General features: G+C 38.2%; 7 protein-coding genes and 1 pseudogene across 8 annotated transcripts; 1 reads left to right on the forward strand and 7 right to left on the reverse strand. All coding sequences in view use genetic code 12, as the record gives it.

Moving 5' to 3' along the window:
• Positions 1 to 80: 80 nt before the first annotated feature.
• On the forward strand, positions 81 to 974 carry CPAR2_407440 (putative pantetheine-phosphate adenylyltransferase; the record flags this gene model as incomplete). The annotated part of the gene is made up of 1 exon (XM_036811692.1): positions 81 to 974. The coding sequence occupies one exon, from the start codon at positions 81 to 83 to the stop codon at positions 972 to 974; it is 894 nt and encodes a 297-aa protein (XP_036668103.1).
• A 99-nt stretch (positions 975 to 1,073) lies between these two features.
• CPAR2_407450 (ubiquitin-specific protease) lies at positions 1,074 to 5,213 on the reverse strand (the record flags this gene model as incomplete). Its single annotated transcript, XM_036811693.1, has 1 exon — positions 1,074 to 5,213. One exon carries the CDS (start codon positions 5,211 to 5,213, stop codon positions 1,074 to 1,076), a length of 4,140 nt encoding a protein of 1,379 aa, XP_036668104.1.
• Positions 5,214 to 6,247: 1,034 nt separating this feature from the next.
• CPAR2_407460 (uncharacterized protein) lies at positions 6,248 to 7,411 on the reverse strand (the record flags this gene model as incomplete). Its single annotated transcript, XM_036811694.1, has 1 exon — positions 6,248 to 7,411. The coding sequence occupies one exon, from the start codon at positions 7,409 to 7,411 to the stop codon at positions 6,248 to 6,250; it is 1,164 nt and encodes a 387-aa protein (XP_036668105.1).
• An 867-nt stretch (positions 7,412 to 8,278) lies between these two features.
• Positions 8,279 to 9,910, reverse strand: CPAR2_407470 (ubiquitin-specific protease; the record flags this gene model as incomplete). The annotated part of the gene is made up of 1 exon (XM_036811695.1): positions 8,279 to 9,910. One exon carries the CDS (start codon positions 9,908 to 9,910, stop codon positions 8,279 to 8,281), a length of 1,632 nt encoding a protein of 543 aa, XP_036668106.1.
• A 567-nt stretch (positions 9,911 to 10,477) lies between these two features.
• Positions 10,478 to 13,249, reverse strand: CPAR2_407480 (uncharacterized protein; the record flags this gene model as incomplete). The annotated part of the gene is made up of 1 exon (XM_036811696.1): positions 10,478 to 13,249. One exon carries the CDS (start codon positions 13,247 to 13,249, stop codon positions 10,478 to 10,480), a length of 2,772 nt encoding a protein of 923 aa, XP_036668107.1.
• A 125-nt stretch (positions 13,250 to 13,374) lies between these two features.
• CPAR2_407490 (uncharacterized protein) lies at positions 13,375 to 14,142 on the reverse strand (the record flags this gene model as incomplete). The annotated part of the gene is made up of 1 exon (XM_036811697.1): positions 13,375 to 14,142. The coding sequence occupies one exon, from the start codon at positions 14,140 to 14,142 to the stop codon at positions 13,375 to 13,377; it is 768 nt and encodes a 255-aa protein (XP_036668108.1).
• Positions 14,143 to 14,596: 454 nt separating this feature from the next.
• On the reverse strand, positions 14,597 to 14,932 carry CYC1 (cytochrome c; the record flags this gene model as incomplete). Its single annotated transcript, XM_036811698.1, has 1 exon — positions 14,597 to 14,932. The coding sequence occupies one exon, from the start codon at positions 14,930 to 14,932 to the stop codon at positions 14,597 to 14,599; it is 336 nt and encodes a 111-aa protein (XP_036668109.1).
• An 899-nt stretch (positions 14,933 to 15,831) lies between these two features.
• Positions 15,832 to 20,184, reverse strand: CPAR2_407510 (annotated as a pseudogene; the record flags this gene model as incomplete). The annotated part of the gene is made up of 1 exon: positions 15,832 to 20,184. A coding segment is annotated over one exon (4,353 nt).
• Positions 20,185 to 20,913: the final 729 nt, after the last annotated feature.

Raw genomic sequence — 20,913 nt, forward strand, 5'->3', positions numbered from 1 at the left:
TATTGCGCCATGAGTGAATACTGGATAACTCCACCCTCTTTGTATATAGAGTGCAGCACCACCACACACGGATATACCCAATGCCTAGTCCAGTTATCTTTATAGATAATCCAATTGAAAAAGATTACTCTCCGCTCATTGAGAAAGTGTTGACGATAGTAAATGGTGTCGATCGATTAGATATCGTGATACGACAAGAGATTACCAATGTCACCCACTTGAATGAAATCCTTTATTACTATTACAACTTGGTTAGAACTGCAATTGATGGATTGCCCTTGTTTGACTATACCTTTTCAATAAACATTATATTCAACATCTCCCATTCAAAGTTGCTCAAATTATCGTCGAATTGGAATCACGCCTTTATTGCCCAACAAGAACAGACGATATTCAAGAATATCCCTCTTGTACACTCTCCTATCGATATTGAACTTACTGCTTCAAACTATCCATCTGAGTGCAAAAAGCGCATGAAACAGTTTCACACAACAGCTGTGGGTGGCACATTTGATCATTTACATGATGGCCACAAGATTCTTTTATCAATGGCTTACTTCCTCACTTCCAAACGATTGATTATTGGAATCACCGGTCTGGAATTACTCAAGAATAAGAAATTCAGTGAAGTTCTTGAACCATTTCATCAACGACAGAATTCTGTTGTCCAGTTTCTCGATTTAATTATGGATGAAATTGTTCATTATGAGATTTATCAAATTAACGACATTTGTGGTCCTACGGGGTACATTGAAGCCATTGATGGGTTAGTAATTAGTCATGAAACGTTATCAGGTGGTGAATTTGTCAATAATTATCGACGCGAGCATGGATTCAAAGAGTTGGATTTAACGGCCATTAAAGTTATTGGTGATGCTGAATCAAATGCTGAAAACAAATGGAAGGGTAAAATCAGCTCAACTGATATTCGACAAAGAGAATTGGAAAGACGTGAGAAGCGTAGTCAGAACTGAACCTAGATATTTTTTTTATGTAGAGAATATGAAAATTCAAATCGTATTTAGTGAAAAAAAAAAGGTGGGGGAAACACTCGCCACTTATGTATCTTCCAATTATCTTATGGATATACCCTTTTCGTATGGGTTTTGACGTTTAGGGTTACGGTCAATATGATCGAGGGCCAAATTGGCTCTCCCATTGCTAACTTTGTCAAACAATATCAAATCGGGGTCAGTTTCATCAATGTACAGTCCCTTGTCATTAGCATCTGCCAATGCAAATTTAATCTTGTCAAATGCTTGTTGGCCCAATCCCAATTTTCTCCTCAATCTCTTTTTCGTATTGCTCCACAATTCATCGGGGAAAAGAATAACGAAAAACGGTATACCGTGATAATTGGTGCTTTGCTTGTGGAAATGGAACGCTGGAATGAGATTGAGGTTTTTTGAGGCATCGCGAGCTTTGACAAATTCATCTCTAATAACTTCATCGGTGATCTCGTTGGGGTCTATGATTTCCTCTGTGCTTCTCTTGATGATATCATGGTCAGATAACACTTGAACTTCAGCAGGGAATATTCCACAATATATATCATCTTCCTCATGGAGTTGTTGTACAGGGGTTTCAAATCGAAGAATTTCTGAAAACTTGTGATTTGTTCCCGACCAACATAAAAGATGTTTCAAGTCCTTGTCAGGGACATCAACCTTGTGCAACAACTTATTGATGAGGTCTTGCAAAGTTCCACGCTTGGGCACCAATAATTCAAACTCCTGGTATTGCAACAAGTTGTTGAGCCAAAACACCTTAAACAGTTTTAAATTTTCATACTCCTTCATCTTTATATTCAATACCTCATATTCGATATCAAATATTTGACTAACTGTAACATTTCTGGGGAAAACCTGCGACATAAGGTGACTGGTTTTCAAAGGGTAGCGTGCTCCTTGATTACCGATAACAAATAATTTCAAGTATTCGGGATCACATTTGATGATTCCAGCAATTGCCTCGGCTAAATCTTGGTAGCTATAGCTTGTAGAGACCCACAATTCAAAGCTTTTGCTCAATTTCTTAACCTCTTCAATTTCCCTCATTGTCGTTTCGTCATTGTACTGTCCATTCAAATCCTTTCGTTCTTTATTTGCATTCAACTCACCATTCTCATTGTCTTGTCCTTCTTCCTCAATGTAATCAGAATCCTCGTCAGACTCATTTGCATTGAATGGCTTTACCCTAACGTGAACACGCGTAGCAAGAAACTTGTAATAATCTCTCACGTGCTTGAACCGTTTGTCACTTGCTAAATCACCAACATTCGTGACTTGGGCAACAATAATATCACCGGTACTCAACTCTTGCTGTTCAAAAACGCTTCCAATGTCGAGTTTTTCGCATCTGTGCGGACTCAATTCTTCAAACAATTCAAAATTGACATCCTCTTTGAATCCGAGCAAATTTCTGATGGGTTCGATGATTGACTTGATGGTGTCACTAGTGGAAACTGTGATGTGCGACAAAGTTCTCACTTCTTGCGAAACCGGATCGAAGTATTTGATAAATAGCGTAATATAGCCGGAATGTTTCTCCGTAAAGGGAAATTTCATATCCTTTGTAACTTCATGACCAACTGATTTGATCTTTGCAAAAGTTTCATCAAATTTAAAATGGGCTGGATCAATCCTTTTTTCGACGTCTGTTAGCTTGTTGATATTGTTGATATCCTTGTTAAGTTCCTCCACGTAAAACACCATTTCATCATACTTTCTATTGAAAACTTTGGTGTAGAAATTGGCAACTGTTAAATCCTTCAACTTTTCATCCACAAGTTCATCTAGTCTATTGGTGTGATTGTTCCTATGACACACAACACCTAGCCTGAATAAACTTTTGTCTTCATAGCCCAACAGCTCGCCGATTTTTTCAACTAGGTCCGAAAATGAACTATCCTTACGAATCCTAAACTGTTGAGGGTCAGATTCAGTGCCAGCAAGACTTTCATCATAATATGCTTCAACAGTGGGATCCAAAGTTAAATCGAATCCTGTGTGATTATGCATTGTGTCGATTGTGATAGCTTTAGCATTGGTGTAATACAATGCCTCTTGTCTTTCTTTCTCTAATCTCAATCTTTCCTCCCACTCCCTCTGAATTTGGTTGGCAATATCTGGAGATATAACAGCATTTATCGCTTGTTCATCTGCAGGCAAGATATTCTCCAACTCTGATTCACGATAATACACCAACATATATGCCGATGTGACTCTCCTTATAAGATGCTCCTGCTGTTCCAATCTTGACATGGTAGCCAATTGTTCTCTCGTTAATTCAGGAGCGCCAAAGTTTTCCTTAAATACTTGCGATTTGGATACTTTCCATACTTTATCATCATCAAATCTCAACCACATATCATCATTGGCGTTTGGTTTTATCATTGCGTAGTAGTGACCATTGGAGATTGTTCCCTGATGAACTAATACCCCATGTAACTTGTAATTCCAGTTCTGGTTTTTGATATCTGCTGATAGATCTTCGTCTAAGTACGGTTTCAAATCAATCTTGTCTGGAAACTCGTAAAAGTCATCAATTTTAACCAAATCATCAACCATAAAGTCGTACTCGAATCTTTTCAATTGCAAGTGTAAAACCTGAGGAAATGATTCAAAGACAACCCCCTTCTTAGCATCTTGATAGCCATATTCATCCCCAGCCTGGTACTTGTTTTCTCCGTCCAACATTTCTATCTCAATGTAGTTTTTAAATGATTGTTCCAAGTTTTGACACCCTTTCACATTCAATTGGATATCCCAAAAGTCTTCCACTCGAGATGACTCGTAGGGAACGCTGACACATTTGATGTATGACTTCATTTTTCCAACAAATATATCATTTAACCCATTTTCTATCTCGGTACCTTTCATGGCCGTTTCCAACTTGTCCATTAAAATACGATTCAATTCTTGTACGTCGTGCTGTGTGAATGCATCAGAAGAATCCCAACCAAAGGACTTTGTCAAATCCAGAGTAGCAACTGGGTCGCTTGATTTGGACAATTGGTAAAATATACGTTGCAACGCGTAAGCAACCGCAGCATTCTTTTTCAAATTGGTGGGTATTTGGTAAACGAGTTTTCTAAAAATTTTTGTTGTGAAATAACTCTGTAAAAGAGAGTTGAGATAGCAAGTGGCCCCTTGATTAGTCAACCCAACATACCCGGCATTTACTTTGGAGTCATAGTTCGTTAATGAGTTCCACAAAGTTCCAGTTGATGTATCGTCTATAACTCTAACAAAAGCAGTGATGTTCATTTGATTATTTTCCAATATTGGGTAATCTGATGCTTGGCTTTTGACATTTTTATTTGACATTAAAGACCTCAATTCGATCAATGAGCTAAATCCCCAGTCTGTGTCATTCTTGCTAAACCTATGAGAGCTTTGGTTTGGAAAATGAGCATCCGGATGATCAGGGTTCCAAAAGTCAAGTCCGAATTGGGCACACACATACCAGTTTTCATCCAACGGTTTACCGGTAACCTCATCTATAGGTGGGTGTGGTTCAATATAAATAGAAACAACATTGTGATTTCCATTACCCCTAGGAAAAAGTAAAATGTTCCATTCAAATTTGCCACACTTGAATGTAGGGGATCTAACTTTGTCCTGCTTCAATAGCAGGGCCCAGTCTTTGATCTCCCACACATAATGCGTCGATTCTTCGACCGGATAATCCTCAATTGGTTTCATCAACTTTGCTGCAAGTGCATCAAAGTCATTTGCAAGTGGGTACGTCTTTGGTTGCCCGATTTGCTGCTGGCCTCTCACATTTGGCTTTATGCTGCTCACCCGACCATGGTTATCTAAGTTGGCACTGTCATTATCTGTTACTTCAACAACATCACCATCCCCATCAACTATTTGGACCTCGTTACCCAACTCTCCAATAGCATCCAGTTCAGCAATCACTTCATCGACTTCGTGGTCGTTGTCGTCATCATCATCATCCTCCTCATCCTCCTCCTCATCATCATCGTCCTCTTCTTCTGCCACGTTTATGTCAACTATCTCAGGACTTGACATCATCTCAAGATCATTGACGTCATCGTCCTCAAGCCCCGGTTTTTGAAGTCTTGTGCTGGGTTGTACTTGATCAGATAAATCATTTATACCATTGGTTGAAATTGAGTCATTTGAGTTAGGTCTGTCTTCTTTGAATGCCCTTTTCTTGGTGTTCGTGTCTTGATTCAATGCCATCGTGGGGATAAAAGTATTATGTTTTGCCCTCCGACTTAAAATTTGCTATGCAAGTAGAAACCGATGCGGATTAAATCCTTTATGCGGATTAAACGTCTGGAAACTATCAATTACCTTTTTGGATTCTTTAAAGACTTGATATCGATGTCCAATTGGATAATTTGTTGTAAGTAGTATTGAATAAAAAGGTGTGGGATTTGGTACCTTTAAAGAATGTGTGATCTCCCTCTTATTGTTGTTTTTTTTTTTTTTTTTAATTTTAAACTTATTTATTTTGCTTCATTGATTTCACGTGTATACAATAGGAGCTAGTTACACATTTAACTGATCTTTGAGAAGGGAGGTCGTGTGGCTCTACACCCCCAGAGGCTGTGAAGCTCCACGTTGACGTCACGACGGGCTGTCTTCTATAATTGGGTGGCAAGTTCGTTGATATAGTAAGGACCCCTTGCACTGTCGGTTTTGAGACATTATACACTACCTTTTTAATAATTGCTATCAGTTTGAAGACTATGGTCAAACAACCAAGTAAAATAACTACCACTACAGCTAGGCTGTTGAATAACCAAAAGTAGGGGCCCATAGCTTTGTTTCAACGCCGATTCTTTGTTTGTGACGCGGTCAAATTGAAGATACTATTTCAAATTTCGGCTATAATTGTTTATCAACCATAATTTTGGTACATGATCCCACGACTCTATAAATGACACAAAACCCCTTTTTTCTATCATGCTGAGGTGGAGGTTGTTTATCTGGAGCACGATAAGGCATGTATTGCCTCAAGAACACATAAAGAGGTAAAGAAATTGTATCTACGGCCCGAATAGCACATTGTTGAAGCTTACGGACAATGAAAGCCTACAATTGAAGTACTACTCGCATGCGCCACAGTTTCAGAAAACGCGACATTGACGAATTTGACAATCACGTAGAGAAAGATTTTGCAATTAGGTACATTCGTTAACAATCCAGCATAATGTTCGTCATTGTCGTCCGGAATACTTAAGGCATTATTCGATCTGTTAGTACACGGCCTATCCCGAGCTCACTCGATTTACTTGGTAAAAAATTTGCGCCGCAGATCCTTGATTCAAAACAGATCTTTTGGGGTCCAGCTTATTGTTGTTACAGTAGTTATTCGCATTAAAGCTATACCCATTGGGCTGACCAGTAAGCTGTGTGTAACGATTAGCTAATGTTTCAACAGTGTAAAAATCAACATAGACCCCCTCGCTTAACTGATCGTAATCATGCACAATCCTGGCTTGATCTATCAACTTCTGAGTATATTGTAATTGGCCCCCGATCTGAATTAAATCAGCAATACCGGCAAATAACAAATGGTTATATTTTAATCCGTTATTCCAACCACCACCGTTATTCATAAGCGCATTCGACGTGTCTGTTGCAAAAACTGCCGTCGCTTTCAGATTGGCAATACTTAAATAAGTGGCATTGTTGGTAAACTTGTACAAATATATGTAGGAAGAAATTGCTGTACCCACTGTATACGACAATTTTCCTCTATCAATATCGCCATTGTTTTTATTTATGCCATCGAAATAAAATCCATCCAGTGAATCTTTGAGTTTCTCTTCCATCCAGGAAAGGCATTGTTCAGCAAAATCAAGCAAACTTTTATCTTGAGTGTATTTGTACAACCTAACAGCGGCCAATGCAGCTTCAGTAGTGGATATTGATGCAACGTATGGGTCTCCTGTCTTCCATGTAATTCCCCCTATATCGGACCATTGTCCTTGTATTAGCTTCACCAATTGTTTGGCAGTTGCCAAATGCTTTTCATCTTTGGTCAAGTCATACGCCGTTAACAAAGCCCAAACAATTTGCGCATTATCATCGGTAAAAGCGTCTGTTTGGTTTGGAAGTGCAGTAAACCACCCATTGGAGCTTTGATACGAGTACAACTGGGTTAATACCTTTTGAGATGCTGTGTTATTCCCTGACTCGATTATTGCCTTCGCGACAACCGCCACATCCCAGACTGCAGGTAAGCTAAAATTCTTTGAGCAAGAGGGATCATTTAAATTGAATGCTCCGAGTTGTTCATTCCAAAATAATTTCCATGTTGAAGTAAGTACAGACGTGTAAGCCTCATTAGCGCTGAATGACTCAATACGCTTCTCTAATGGGAGACAAAATGCCGTGCTCAAAGCCACAAGTAGAAGTAACAAGTTCATTTACTTTAAACGTTAGTGAAGCATATGAAAAAATTGGTTATAAATGATCCAGAAGCAAATAGGAGTATTTAAATGAGTTGGGGTTGATTTATCGAGCTTTATGCCACTGTTGCTATAACATCTGACACCAAACTACTCCTACTGACTTGTGTAACAATGTTTGGGTCTGTAGGAAACAACTCGAGATTTTAATTGAACCGAAAACCTCTTTGAGGAGATAACACTAACATCATTTCAGGTCGACACAAGTAGCTTCAGCGTCAAAGCAACTCGAAAGGAGCGATCGAGTAATCTGGATCTCTTTGTGCAAGATTCACATGTGCAAACTTATGCGTGGAAACAATGCAGGGTCTTTGTTTTGGAAAGTTTTTGGAAAGTGGAAACACTGACGCCCCAAAAACAAAGTAAGATCAGAATCAAAACGCACTTTTGAAAAACAAATAAAACCGTGCAGCATTGCTATGTATGGGAAATCGATCAATGAGGCAGTTACAAAGGAGGTTTTAGGCAAGACAATAAATGGATTTTTATCAAAGTGCACTCCCCATAAGTTGTTTCTGGAAAATTCATTATCCTGTAGTATTATTTATTCCACTTGCTTTGGATTCGAAACAATATCAGGCGTCCTTTGCCAATGATGAGACATGCCTGTCGTGCGCAATATGCTCTATGATAGCTGCTTCCTTATTAGTACCTTGATTTGTTTTGTGTCATAAATTTCAAAGATCTTCCAACAACCTTTTGGTTTGTACTCTTCGTGTTGAACTAATCTGCGAACCAGCGAATAAGCATTCCCCCGTAAACCAATCGCGTCATCTTTTTTCACTTACTTGTTATTGTTTTGAATTTCTTGTTTGATTCATTAGATTATACATGGTGAATTATATAATATAATAAATATGCATTAGAGTTGACCACGTCTTTCTGTTCAGCAATGGAAACAACACTGTCATCAAATTTGAGCCATTGGTTTTGAGGGGTTTTGGTATATACAACATAATGACCAGTGTTTACCGAACCGATATGACAGATGACTGAAAATAGCTCATACACTAAGTCCTTTGTTGAGTTTGGATCGACACAATAAGGAGCAATGTTCAAATAAAGTGGTACTTTAACTGGTGTTTCCACCTTCGATGACGTATCATTCATTATGTTGTGGTTGAATCTTTTCAACTGAATTGACAACACTGGAGGAATGCTCTTCAATTTCAAAGTTTTTGTAGCTCGCGATTGCGTGGAACATTGTTTGCAGGATATCATGGCATCTAGTTTTTCTTCCTGTGTGAACAAATCCAAACAGTCGTATAGGTCGACATTTTGTTGCTTTTTCAAGTGGTTAATTTCCAAAGATAAGTCAATCATGGGATCAACTGTTTCGGTGACTGCTTCGCATGATTTGCACTTGACGCAGCTTTGTAGTTCAAATGAAAATGTTGAATGAGTGATACATGTACATGTCTCCTCTTTGGGTACGTCGCCCAATTGTGTTCGGATTCTGTGGTGATCCTGATGAAATTCATTCAATACAAATTGCCAAAACTCATGAGCATCTTGCTCTTGAAAGCCAGCCAATGATTTTTGCTTGTACCAAGCAGTAGTAAGTAAATTCGTGATACCCAAACCTTCGTTAGTTTTCAGTGAAAAGACCTCTTTGAAAATCAAATCAATGCTGCAAGTGATGCAAGCATTTTGCTCTCCAATGTTACCATTAACATTCTGATCATGAAGATAATTGCAATTAAAGTAGTGTAGATCGTTGTTAAAGAATTGGCTTTTGATGATTGGGTTATGCACAAAAGTTTGCAATGTTGAGCTCATGAAGCAAGTAGCACCTAAATTGACAAATCCTTTAAGTCCCTTGGCAGCAAGTTTGTTCGGGCTTGTGTAGTTAGCAATGTTACCTTCTTCATCGTCAGTAACAATGTCAGCAATGTGCATTACTTCCAATCTCAACTTCTCTAGCTCAGGGTGATTGATATACTCATTGCATTTAAAACAATACAACAAACTTAAATTCAGGTCAATGGCAAACATATGCAAAGTTCCTTTGTAGTGCAACTGTGAGTGTTCTTGACACCCAACATGAGGGCATTGTAGACATATCATAACTTGACAAAAATCGGAAACCTCACAATCGGTACATCTTAGTCCCGATAACATTTTGCCTAGAATTTGATCATGACTAATCACAGTGCCATCCTTTTTGGACTTGTATAGAAATGTTTCATCTATGGGCTGAGATACCATGACTGCCTGTCGATATGTATCAAAAACTGTGTCTTTGGCCCGCGAATCCAACACTTGGTCCAAATGTATGCACGATTTTATCGACTCAAAATTATCTGGTTGAAAATGGGGAAGCTGACTAGATATATAACCACCCTCCTTAAAACCATTGGATAGACTAAGGGAATCATTCAGGAACTCCTTTTTTATATGTTCGCCATCGGGAAGGTCAGTGGGTTGAGGTGCAGGAGTTGTATTTCGTGATGACATTATTGGTTTTATGAAATGCAAAAATGGAATTAAACTGGGATCGAAAATGGAAAAAAAGAATAAAAGTAAAAATTGGTAATTATGCAAGGAGACGGGTTGTGGTTAGGTAGTGGTGACCCAAGATGTGATGCCAAAAATGAAGTGAGGGTGCCGTGCTGCGATAAGGGTGTCGAAAATTTGGTTGAAATATTTTTGATGGTACCTTAATTACGACTCACTAAGAACTATCTCGACTTTGATCTGGATTTCTTTTTTTGGCCACTTTTTTTTTCTTTGCCCTTTGCAACACAGAGACACACCCCACGCTTATGAGACAATTTTTTTGGTCTTCTAGGGTAGTGTGACACTAGGCAGAGATTGTATGAAACCTGATTTCATCATTATTTTTCACTCTTAACTTCTGAAATACGGTATTGAGTAATAGCGTTTATTTGAAAAGGAGGCAGCTTAATCAAACTACAATTTCGCAACCGATTCTACAACCGATGCTACAACCGATGCTACTACCGATGCTACTACCACAACCAATTTATCAAAGCAGATTCCCTAAATAATTAGCAAATATTTTCACTTCTTGAACAAAATTACCGACAAGATATTAGCAGGAATTTTTGGCATCGCTTCAAACATATTATTAGCAAAGTTGATTTCAGATAGCTCGATTCCATCACCAGACACCAAATCGAAGTCAAACGATTTGAAGTAATTGCTACTCAAGTCCAAAAATTTTAAATCTGAAGGTGCCGCACTAAATGACATGGAAAAGTTTTGTGCCTGTAGCTGATTATCAATCAAGCTGCAAGTCATAAGCCTCGATGGAAGTGCTAAATCGAATTTGTTAATTTTGCATCTATTCAATTCCAAGTGACGTAATTTTGATGGAATTTGAAACGTATCTGACGAAATCTCTTTGAAATCATTTTCATTAGCAATTAAAATTTGCAACTCATCGGGAAGGTTGAGATCTGCAATTTGTGTGAGTTCATTTTCACTGACTTCCAACCACTCCAACTTTGTTAAAATGAATAAGCCCACTTCGGTTATCACATTCTTCGTTGCATTTATCGAAGTTGTCGATAACGGAAAATCTTCTGCTTTCAACTTTGAAAGGTTATTGTTCGACACATCAATATCGCGTAGTTCTGCAAAATTTTTCAAATCAACCTTTGCCAACTTATTCCTTGAAAGATTGATGATTTTCAAACTTCTATTCATCTCTTTACTATCAAATTCAGTAAGTTCACAATCCTTCATGCTCAATTGTACTAGTTGTGGAGGAAATTTGAATTGCTGCAATTTGAACTCCTTGCATCCGTCGAGAACTAGCTTTGTTAACCCATGTCCAATAATAGAAACAACATTCGTATGTGAAAGGTTGAGATAGTTGGTATGCGCATCCAACACAACACTTTCAATTTTTAGATTATTAGTCAAAATAACATCTTGTGCTGGGATGTCCTGTAAGCCGATTTCACCTGATAAATCATTTGATGCTATTCGAAGTGCTTTTAATTTAAGTTTGGGCAAAATCGAATCAAGTTCATTCGCTTCCAAGTTGACAACCTCCAACAGTGGAGGAAATGCGGTGTTTTTAATCACCTTCAACGGAACAGAAATCAATCTAAGGACCTTCAAAGTATGTGGGAATGAAAACTTGTTCACTTCGATGGAGCATTTGGTAACTTCCAATTTGAGTAAAGACTTGCAACTCTCTATCTTCTCATGCAAATCTTTCACTTCACAGTTCTCAACCTTGAATCTTTGCAAGCGATTCAAAATACACGTCTTTGAACTCCATTTTCCATTAAGCACACTCAAAATTCTTAGGGTATCGGGAAAACTCGAAACTTGAGAGCTTATACAACAATCCACCAACTCCAACTTTCGAAGCAAAACAGGAAATGTGAGAGCTTTCGTTTGAGCGAAAGTCAAATCCAGCAAGCTCAATGTGGATAAATGTGTAAACTTTTTGAAATCACAATTGGCCATGACCGAAGAGCTTAATCTCAATCTTTCCAATTCTAAAAAGCCCTTAGGGTATTTGCCAGAGACAGTGTGGAGAGGCGCATCACCGCTAATGCTCAAGTGTTTGAGACATTTGTTGAGATTGAATTTGCTAAAGTTCAATCTATCAACGTTATGCAATCCTATTTCTCGAATAGTTGGTGGTAAAAGGGCAAAATCAGCTAAGCTTAACCCATTGACGATGACCAATTTTTCCAACGCCGGTGGTAACTTGATGGATGTGTCGTTAGTTGCCTCTCCGAAGACATATCCATTCCCATATTGATGCATTCCAGCGAACAATCCTAAGGATTTGATTTTCAGGTAGAGCACGTCATTCTCGACAAGCAAGTTAAACAAAATCTTGATTTGGTCCACGTATGATGCCAGAATTCTCAAATAGACTGAATCAATGAGCAGTTTCAATCTCGATTCGTCATTTTTAAAGTACTTCATCAACTGAAGCAAAATATTGCAGCCACGATTATTCAAAATCAAATCAATATACAAGTCTCTCTTCTTCAAAGCATTCTTCAAGTAAGCATCCAATACTTTACTAGGATTTATAATTCTTGTGTTGATGTATATATTGTGCTCTCCTTTCAAGTCAAGAATTTTTTCATCATCAAACCGTAATGCCTTCGCTAACTCAATTTCTCTCTTGAAGTTATTCATACCAAAGAATTGTTCATATTCATTGCTTACCCAAAGGCTTATTTGAACTTTTTGGGGCTCATCACCAATTGGGCTAGGGGCTAGTAAAGGTGAATAACAATGTGGAGCTGTGTTGCTGGATAATTTGAATTGTCTCACATTGGTTTGCATACTCAAGGTTTTGCTGACTGGGTTGAATCTGCTGTCCTCCAATCCATTAACTGAATTGAAAGACCTTTCCTGTTTGCTTTTGAAAGACGGGACATCTCTGAAATGAGTGGTGTAACATTTATAAGGTGGTGGTGAATTTGGTAAATTCAGAGGCAAAGACGTCTCGAGATTTATGAAAGCAGGCTCCTCCTTTCTTGTGTCGGGGGAGTTGGCTTTTTTGTTATTCTCCGTATCCTTCATACTTCCCTTGGCACTAGTTATAGTCACACCCTCAGTATGCGCGTGAAAGACCGTTCTCTCACACCCACTGCTTTTCACATTCACTGCAACTTTTTCCGTTTCGTTATCACCTAGTTCATGTTCTAAACTGATGGAAGTCAATCTTGCTGATATATCTTCCCCACTTCTTAAATTGAATGATTTTGAGCTGGATTTTGGAGATACGTGGCTCGCTGCAGTTCCCGTATCTGTTACCATATCGATATGCCCTTTGACAATAGAAGTTATCATCTTTGAGAAAATCTGTCAATTGTTTTCCTTGACGTGTGTGTAAAAAAGTGTTGCAAAAAAAATGTATGTATTTCTTTCTAATCTTATAAAGAGCAATGTCGTAAACAAACTTGTGTCGCAGAATTTCAATCATAAAAGTCATCGTCATCGTCATCAGCATCGATGTCACCCTTACTTCTTACTGATTTCTTTGCAAAACGCAACTTCCTCTCTTGCTGGGACTCCTCATCTTCATCATTGACCACAAGCCTCTTATCACTATCATTTAAAACATGTAGGTCTACCAAAACCTTTTCTATATCTTTCAAGGTCGTGGCATTCCCTCCCAATTGTGTTAATGTTACGTACTGTTTCAACACGTTTCCATCTCTGTATATTATAAGGGTAGGACAATTAGATTCCGGATAATTTTCAATGCACCTTTGCGCTGGTATATCGCAAATTTTCAATTCGGGGAACTTTCTTGCCAATTCAGATAGCAATGATCCCAATAGTCTGCTTTGTAAACTTGATTGTAAAGATAAATGAACTAACACGGTGGTTCCTTTCGATGCTTTCGTGATTTCATCTTCATATTCGTTCTTATTGATGGGCAATACCAGACCATACCTCTTTTTCTCTGATAGTTTCTTTATCTCATTCATGCGCTTTTGCTTGTAAAAATTGAGAAACTCTTCATCCTCTTCGTCTTCAAGTGCGGCTAGTTCATCCAAGTCTTTGTTCTCGAGTCTGTTTTCGTGTTGTTTTCTTACAGCTTCTTCTAATGCCTCCTCCAATTGGGCAGATGGCGAAGGTGGTTTTTCGGGGATAATTCCATGATCGCGGAGAATATCATTCCATTCGGTATCTTCATCTGGGTTGACCTCCACCGGAACCTTTGTATTATTATTCATTGTTGTATGGTTGGAGCCAAGATGGGTATAGATTCGGTTCGAAGAGAAGAGAAAAAAAATAACTTGCGCATTGTTGATCCGCGCCAATTCGTCCAACTCCGAAGTTTGTCGAGATGAGACGACAACCCACAACAGTTCCAGAGAAAAGCTTATGGGTAGGATCTGCAAGACCCATACACGATCAACTAAAACCTTGAATTCTTTTATTATATAAACATTATATACAGTGAGCAAAAAAAAGTAGATCGAAAATTAGTGGCAAGCGACTTAACGTCTTCTTCGATGCAACAAATTATAAAATCTTTAAACATTCTATCAATAAATGTGGATTGGTTGTGGTGGGGGTCAATAAATACATTTGAAAAGTCTGTGGATAAACCAATCTCTAATTTCAAAAGGTAAAGAATAAGAGCAACTTGATAGTTTGGAAAGTGGCAATTTACTTACCAAGCGCTTATTCGGAAGTTGCTTTGTGCAAGTAGGTAACCAAATCGTTTCTGTCCTTTGGTTTCTTCAAACCACCGAAAGCCATCTTAGTACCTGGAATGTATTTCTTTGGGTTTTCCAAGTAATCAGACATGGTTTGTTCAGACCAAACAACACCCTTCTTCTTGTTAGCGTCAGTATAACTGAAACCTTCAGCTTGACCTGATTTTCTACCAAAAACACCATGCAAGTTTGGTCCAACCTTGTTTGGACCACCTTTTTCAACAGTGTGACATTGTAAACATCTGGTTTTGAATAAAGTAGCACCTTTCTTTTCAGAACCTTTTTCGTATGGAGCTGGCATTTTTAGATTATGATAAGAATTTGATATAAAGAATAACTGTCTTTTGAATAAATTCAAGAAACGGAGTGTGAAAAAGCGTTCGAAAATTCTTTTCAGAGCCAAAATGTTTGCTTTTATAGAGATTTTCAAGAATAAGAGATTTGTGTTTTTTGTTTGTCTGTGAGTGACTTTACAAGTTGTTCTATTTCAAACTGCAAAATTTTTATTGGCTGAAAAAAAAAAGAAAAAAAAAAAATATCATGGAACAATATAGAGAATATAATACCATATGCACAATGTATTAAAAACTTGGAAAAATACAACATTGAAACCAAAGACCACCTAGAACATAACTGAATCTTAAGCTTTCGCACATTTATTTGGGTCATTGTGGCATCTGGCCAAATGAACCCAACTGGTCTATATCAGTAAAATAATTCAGTAAGACCTTAAACAGTGTAAACTACATCCACAGAGGTCTTCCCAGAACTTTAGTTCCCTCCATCGGTTTAAGCCATTGTAGCATTGAGACGACCGCAACTATGCTTGTGACTCAACGGCTGGCCCAAAAGAAAGTCGCGTCATGTTGCTCTAAGTTATGTAATGATGAGCCTTTGAACCGGCAGCAATTACGTTTACCGTTTGGTGCTTATTTCCGATTTCATCCGTTTGTATTTGACAGCACAGGAAAAACGTAACTGTGCACTGCCAAAAAATAAAAAGTAAAAATATGATTCAGAAAGGACATGACTCCAATATTCATTTGGTGGTTTTGTGAAATAAAAAGTTTTCAAAAATCCGATACTTGCGAAATATGAAAAATGGAGATTAAAGCTTATATATATATATTTAAACCCACGAGCTTTCATCATTGTAGAACCAGTTCTATTCGTAACCATTTACTTTTAATACACAATCAACTAAAAATCGTATTCATTGATGTTGGCTTTATCACACATTGACTTAAAAACTCCTCCTTCATTATACAATTTCCATGGATCACCCTTTTCCACAATTGAACCTTTATCCATAACAAGCACCCTATCATAATTCAAAATCGTTTTAAGTCTGTGGGCAATACACAATACTGTACAATGTCTAAACTCAGAACTTATAGTGTTTTGGATTCTTGAATCAGTCGCAAAATCAACTGAACTTGTTGCTTCGTCAAGAATGAGAATCTTGGTGTCACGTACCAAAGCACGAGCTAGTGCAATCAACTGCTTCTCACCGAGGGAAAAGTTTGCACCATCATCGTCAACTAGGCGATCAAGGTGAAACTTGTGAAGCGAATTGTACCCGGTTCCATCTGATGGCGAATATCTCATTGATGTAACTTGTTTGATTTGATCCTCCGCGATTAGTCCCGCGGTGGACAATGCTTTCCACAACTTATAATCTTCATGCTCATTAAATGGATCCAAGTTCCGTCTGATTGTACCTTGGAATAATACAGGATCTTGTGGAATTATCGACAATTTTGATCTCAAGTCATACAATCCCATAGTTGAAATATCCAATCCATCTATTTCAATTTTACCATCCTCTATTTCAATTAATCTGTACAATGCTGACATGATTGAGGATTTTCCTGCGCCTGTTCTTCCACAGATACCTACTTTCTCACCTGGATAAAAGTTGACATTCAAGTGTTGTAACACTGGTGGTAAATTTGGTCTGTATCTGAGTGTAACGTCTTTGAAGGTAACGTATCCAGAAGGTGGCCACTCTTTGGGTGGTTGAATTTCTTTGGTGTAGGCTGCCTCTTGTGGTAACCTATAAGCGTATTCATGTAACCTCTCAACCGAATTCATTTCATTTTCTACTTGAGTCATTGATCGAATTGTCAATGACAAAACTCCAACCAATTGTAAAACGTAGTTTAACAACAACCCAGTCGATGAAGCACTAATGTTGAACTGTCCAGTGATGCAAAGCATACAAACAATCAACGCAACAGATGATGTGATAATGTCCAAGTGAACGCATAACCAACGCTGTGTGGCAATAGACAAATAATAGGCTTCATTCATTCTGTTGATAAAGTAGTCGTTTTTCCTTATAAAGTCATCTTCTGCTTTAAAGGACTTTATAGTTGACATACCAGTCAAGGTTTCATTGAAATTGTTGTAAACCAATGACCTCTGAGTTGCCTCCAATCGCTTAATCTCTCTTGATGAGCCTTGATAAAAATTGGCTAAAAATACAAATGCAAATCCCAAAAATGGAATGGCAACTGAAAAATACGGCAAGTAGCACGTACACAATACAATGATACCAATAATCAACGCCATTGGAAAGACAAACAACCTCATTTGCTCGCCAATTTCATTATCTAAAGAATCGGTATCCTTGGTGAATCTATTCAAAATTCTTCCCAAAGGTGTTGTATCCATAAAGGACATCGGAGCATGCAAAATCTTTTCAACAGCTCTTAAATTGAGTTTGTTGGCTGAACAATCTTGCATATATGCCAACATACTAAACTCAATACCAGTAAATATAACAGTCAAGAAGGCAAACATGACGTAAATTGCAACGTAGAAATGATCACTTCGATCTTTGAATTTGTTCTCCACTCAAAACGAGAGCCAAGTATTGGTAAACACTTGACAAAATGTTGCAATAGCAACAAGGAAAATAAACAAAGGAGCGGCAAATTTGCCAAAAATACCGGATCCCAAATCAATATACTTTTTGTAAATGGACCAAGAAATGGCATTGGTGGCACGTTCTTCATCAGTCGTCGTTCTGCCTGTGAGATCATTATCTTCATCATTCGTTAATTTCTGACTGCCGGAAGTGACATCGTAATCCGAATTGGCAAGATCTTCCTCTTCTTCTGACTCATTCGGCTCCCTTCCATGCTCAACCAATTTTCGGAAGCTCTCTCGTGCTGCAGTTAATTGATCAACGGAGCCGGCATATACTGAACCGCCGTCCACAAATACCACCTTGTCAGCAAATTCTAGAATACCCAACTGATGAGTGGCTAAAACAATGGTTTTGTCTCGTAACAACCCACGGAATAAATGTACAACAATGTGTCTTGCAACCTTGGAATCAACAGCAGAAATGACATCGTCAAATAGAAGCACATCTGCGTCAGCGTAACAAGCACGTGCCAAATTTATTCTAGCCTTTTGGCCACCCGATAATGTAATTCCACGCTCTCCAATTTCAGTTTTGTCACCAGCAGGTAAGATGGCCATATCATCTTCCAATGCACAAGCAAACAATACTTGCTTGTACCTTTCCGCATCAAATCTCTTACCAAAAAGAATGTTTTCCCGAACTGTTGCATTTTGTATCCAAGTCGTTGAGCAAAGCAATACTTCCTTGTTGCGGATAATGGATCCGCTGGAGATCTTCATGAAGCCAGCAAGGGCATTCAACAACGATGTTTTACCTGATCCAATCACTCCTGTTATAATAACAAGCTCCTCGTTCTTGATTGTCAAATTGACATTGGACAACCCTTTAAATTTTTGAATTGATGCAAAAGTGTCCACTGAATCAATATCACTGTCATTGTGTACCTTCTCCTTACTCTTCGGATGCTCGCTCCATAATTCCGTGTCTAAATCGTCTTGATGAGTTTCCCAAGTAAAGTCTGCATGTTTCACCTGAATAGCAACATCGTTAATCTCGCCGGTATAGAACTGATCTTCGTAGGATAACATCCTATTGTTTATCTCTTCGGTGAACTCCTCAGCTGATAAATAATCATTGCATCTTTGAAAACCAATCAACGCATCAGCTCCTGTAGATAACGCAATAGGTAGTAACATAATGGCTTGGGCGAGAATTGCATACAATGACAACGAACTGAAAACTTTTCCTGGAGTTTGCATATGGTCAGTGGCCCATAAAGTTATAAACGAAAGCATGGATGTCAACACCGGCATTGTTACTGCGTAGGCAGTAATAAAGTTACGCAAAACCTTAATGGTAAACAAGTACTTCATCTCCTTTTGTCTGATTTTCAATATTGATGCCTTGTAGGCCATTTCCCATGCGTAAAACTTAATCACTTTAAGATTATTTAAAATTTCTCTCATTAACGAAACACGCTCATCAGTGTACTTTACAACTTTCTCTCTGGTGGTGTACAACTTTTGTATCAACAATACGCAAATCACAAGTGATACGATAAACAATCCGATACCTGTCAAAGATGACACGCCAATATTTATGATCAAAATAATCACCGCTATAATCATTGGGATGGGGAAGCATAACACCAAGGGTTGAAATCCAATCGCCAAGTCAATTCTTGATAAATCGGTACTCATCAAACTAGTAACCCGGCCAGCAGGAAATAAATACCTCGATTTTGCATTCAAAGTAAACAGCTTCTTCAACAACGCCTTGGTCAATATAGCCTTGGCTTGAGCTCCACAAATCATTGAATTGTGGAAGAAATGATTAAGTAGCAACCCATTGACAAATATAAGAATAACAGCTCCAAAGGTGAGTCCAATGCCTCTATTGTAAGTTGTGTAGACTCCAAAATACTTGTATTCGACAAAGTCAATCAATTGTCGCGTAACCAACGGTGATGTTGCAATACAAACAAATGCCAATGCTAAGCAAATGCATGAAAATGTGTACTGCCATTTAAAAGTGAGAAACAATGCCAATGGGATTGCATACCTAGGCCAAGGCTTTGACTCCTTTTCGTACCCACCTACTATCTTGTTCATATGTTTCTCCCATTGTTCATACATGTACTCCACTTTCAATTGCGGTGTCAAAACGAACAAATCATCGGGATGTAAAGTGCGTTTGTATCCCTTTTTCAAAACCGGCCATAACCACCAAAAGCCCATACGTTTGATTGGATTGGTTTTTTGCCATGGGTAGTACACTCTTTCATTTTCAGTAGGTATCAGCGGCACATCTCTCGAGAAGAGCCATGAAAACAATCTCTTTTCATTGTGGAGTTGTGGTTGCGATTCCAAAGAACTTGTGGAAGTTACAGAGTTGTGAGAAATCCTTGAATTTGGGTTCTTATCGTGTGACAAATTGGTAGCGATGGTTTCTTGTGTGTATCTTGGAGCAGGCTGGTTTTGATCCAAGTATGTGACAGTAGATACCGATCCAGAATCTAAAGTAGAATAAAGATCGTAATCATTCATATAAGGGTTTCTATAGTACTGGTTTGTGTTTTGAAATTCATTGGGAGAATCTCGAACGGGTATGCTTCTTGGAACTTGAACATGTTGTGGGTTAACTATGTTATCGTTTGATTTCGTGTGGGATCTAGTCATTGAGATATGAGCACTCTTGTTTATAACTCGATAGAAGCGATCGTAATGTGGTTTAGACTAGGACACGTTGGGGTGTACAGGGTATCAAATGTATGGTTTGTACTTTAAAAGCAGTCGGCCGGCAGGCACTAGTAATCTAAAGGTTTTAAATAGTTTTCGTTCGATCGTATATGTATAAGCTACAAAGGTATAGATATATCTAGAACAAGGCTTATGGCTTCCAGATCAATTTCATTACTAAATGGAGGAAATAACAGTACTTTCTTTTGGAGAGGGGGGAGGGGTAATATTTACAAAAACAGTTACCTATTACGGGAACTGAAACAATAAGCTTTAATAAAAATAGCCACACTCCTGTAGATCATAATTGAAGGTATTCTTTATGTCCCCATTGGGTTCTGGCAACTAAAAAGAAAAAAAATAGGTCATTTGCCGGTATAAGTTACACAAAAGTAAACCAAAATAATTAATATTACGGGGCTTTGATGAAATAATATCTTTGCGGTTCGTGAGTTATTACCCTTTTAAGCAAACAATAATAGTTTAACTGTATACCAAAGCAGAATTACAGGACTGTGACTATTATTTACTTTCCGTGTTGTCTGAAGCATCTACAGTGCCAGTGAGGTGCAGAACCACACAAGGAAAAGAAACTGTGAGTTTAAGTGGTAAGCAATGTGACTCCCACTCCAGAACTGAGTCTTTCTTTGGCTACTCTAGTTGCTCCGA

Source organism: Candida parapsilosis, contig 006372, assembly GCF_000182765.1.
Source record: "Candida parapsilosis strain CDC317 annotated contig 006372".
Classification (NCBI taxonomy): domain Eukaryota; kingdom Fungi; phylum Ascomycota; class Pichiomycetes; order Serinales; family Debaryomycetaceae; genus Lodderomyces; species Lodderomyces parapsilosis.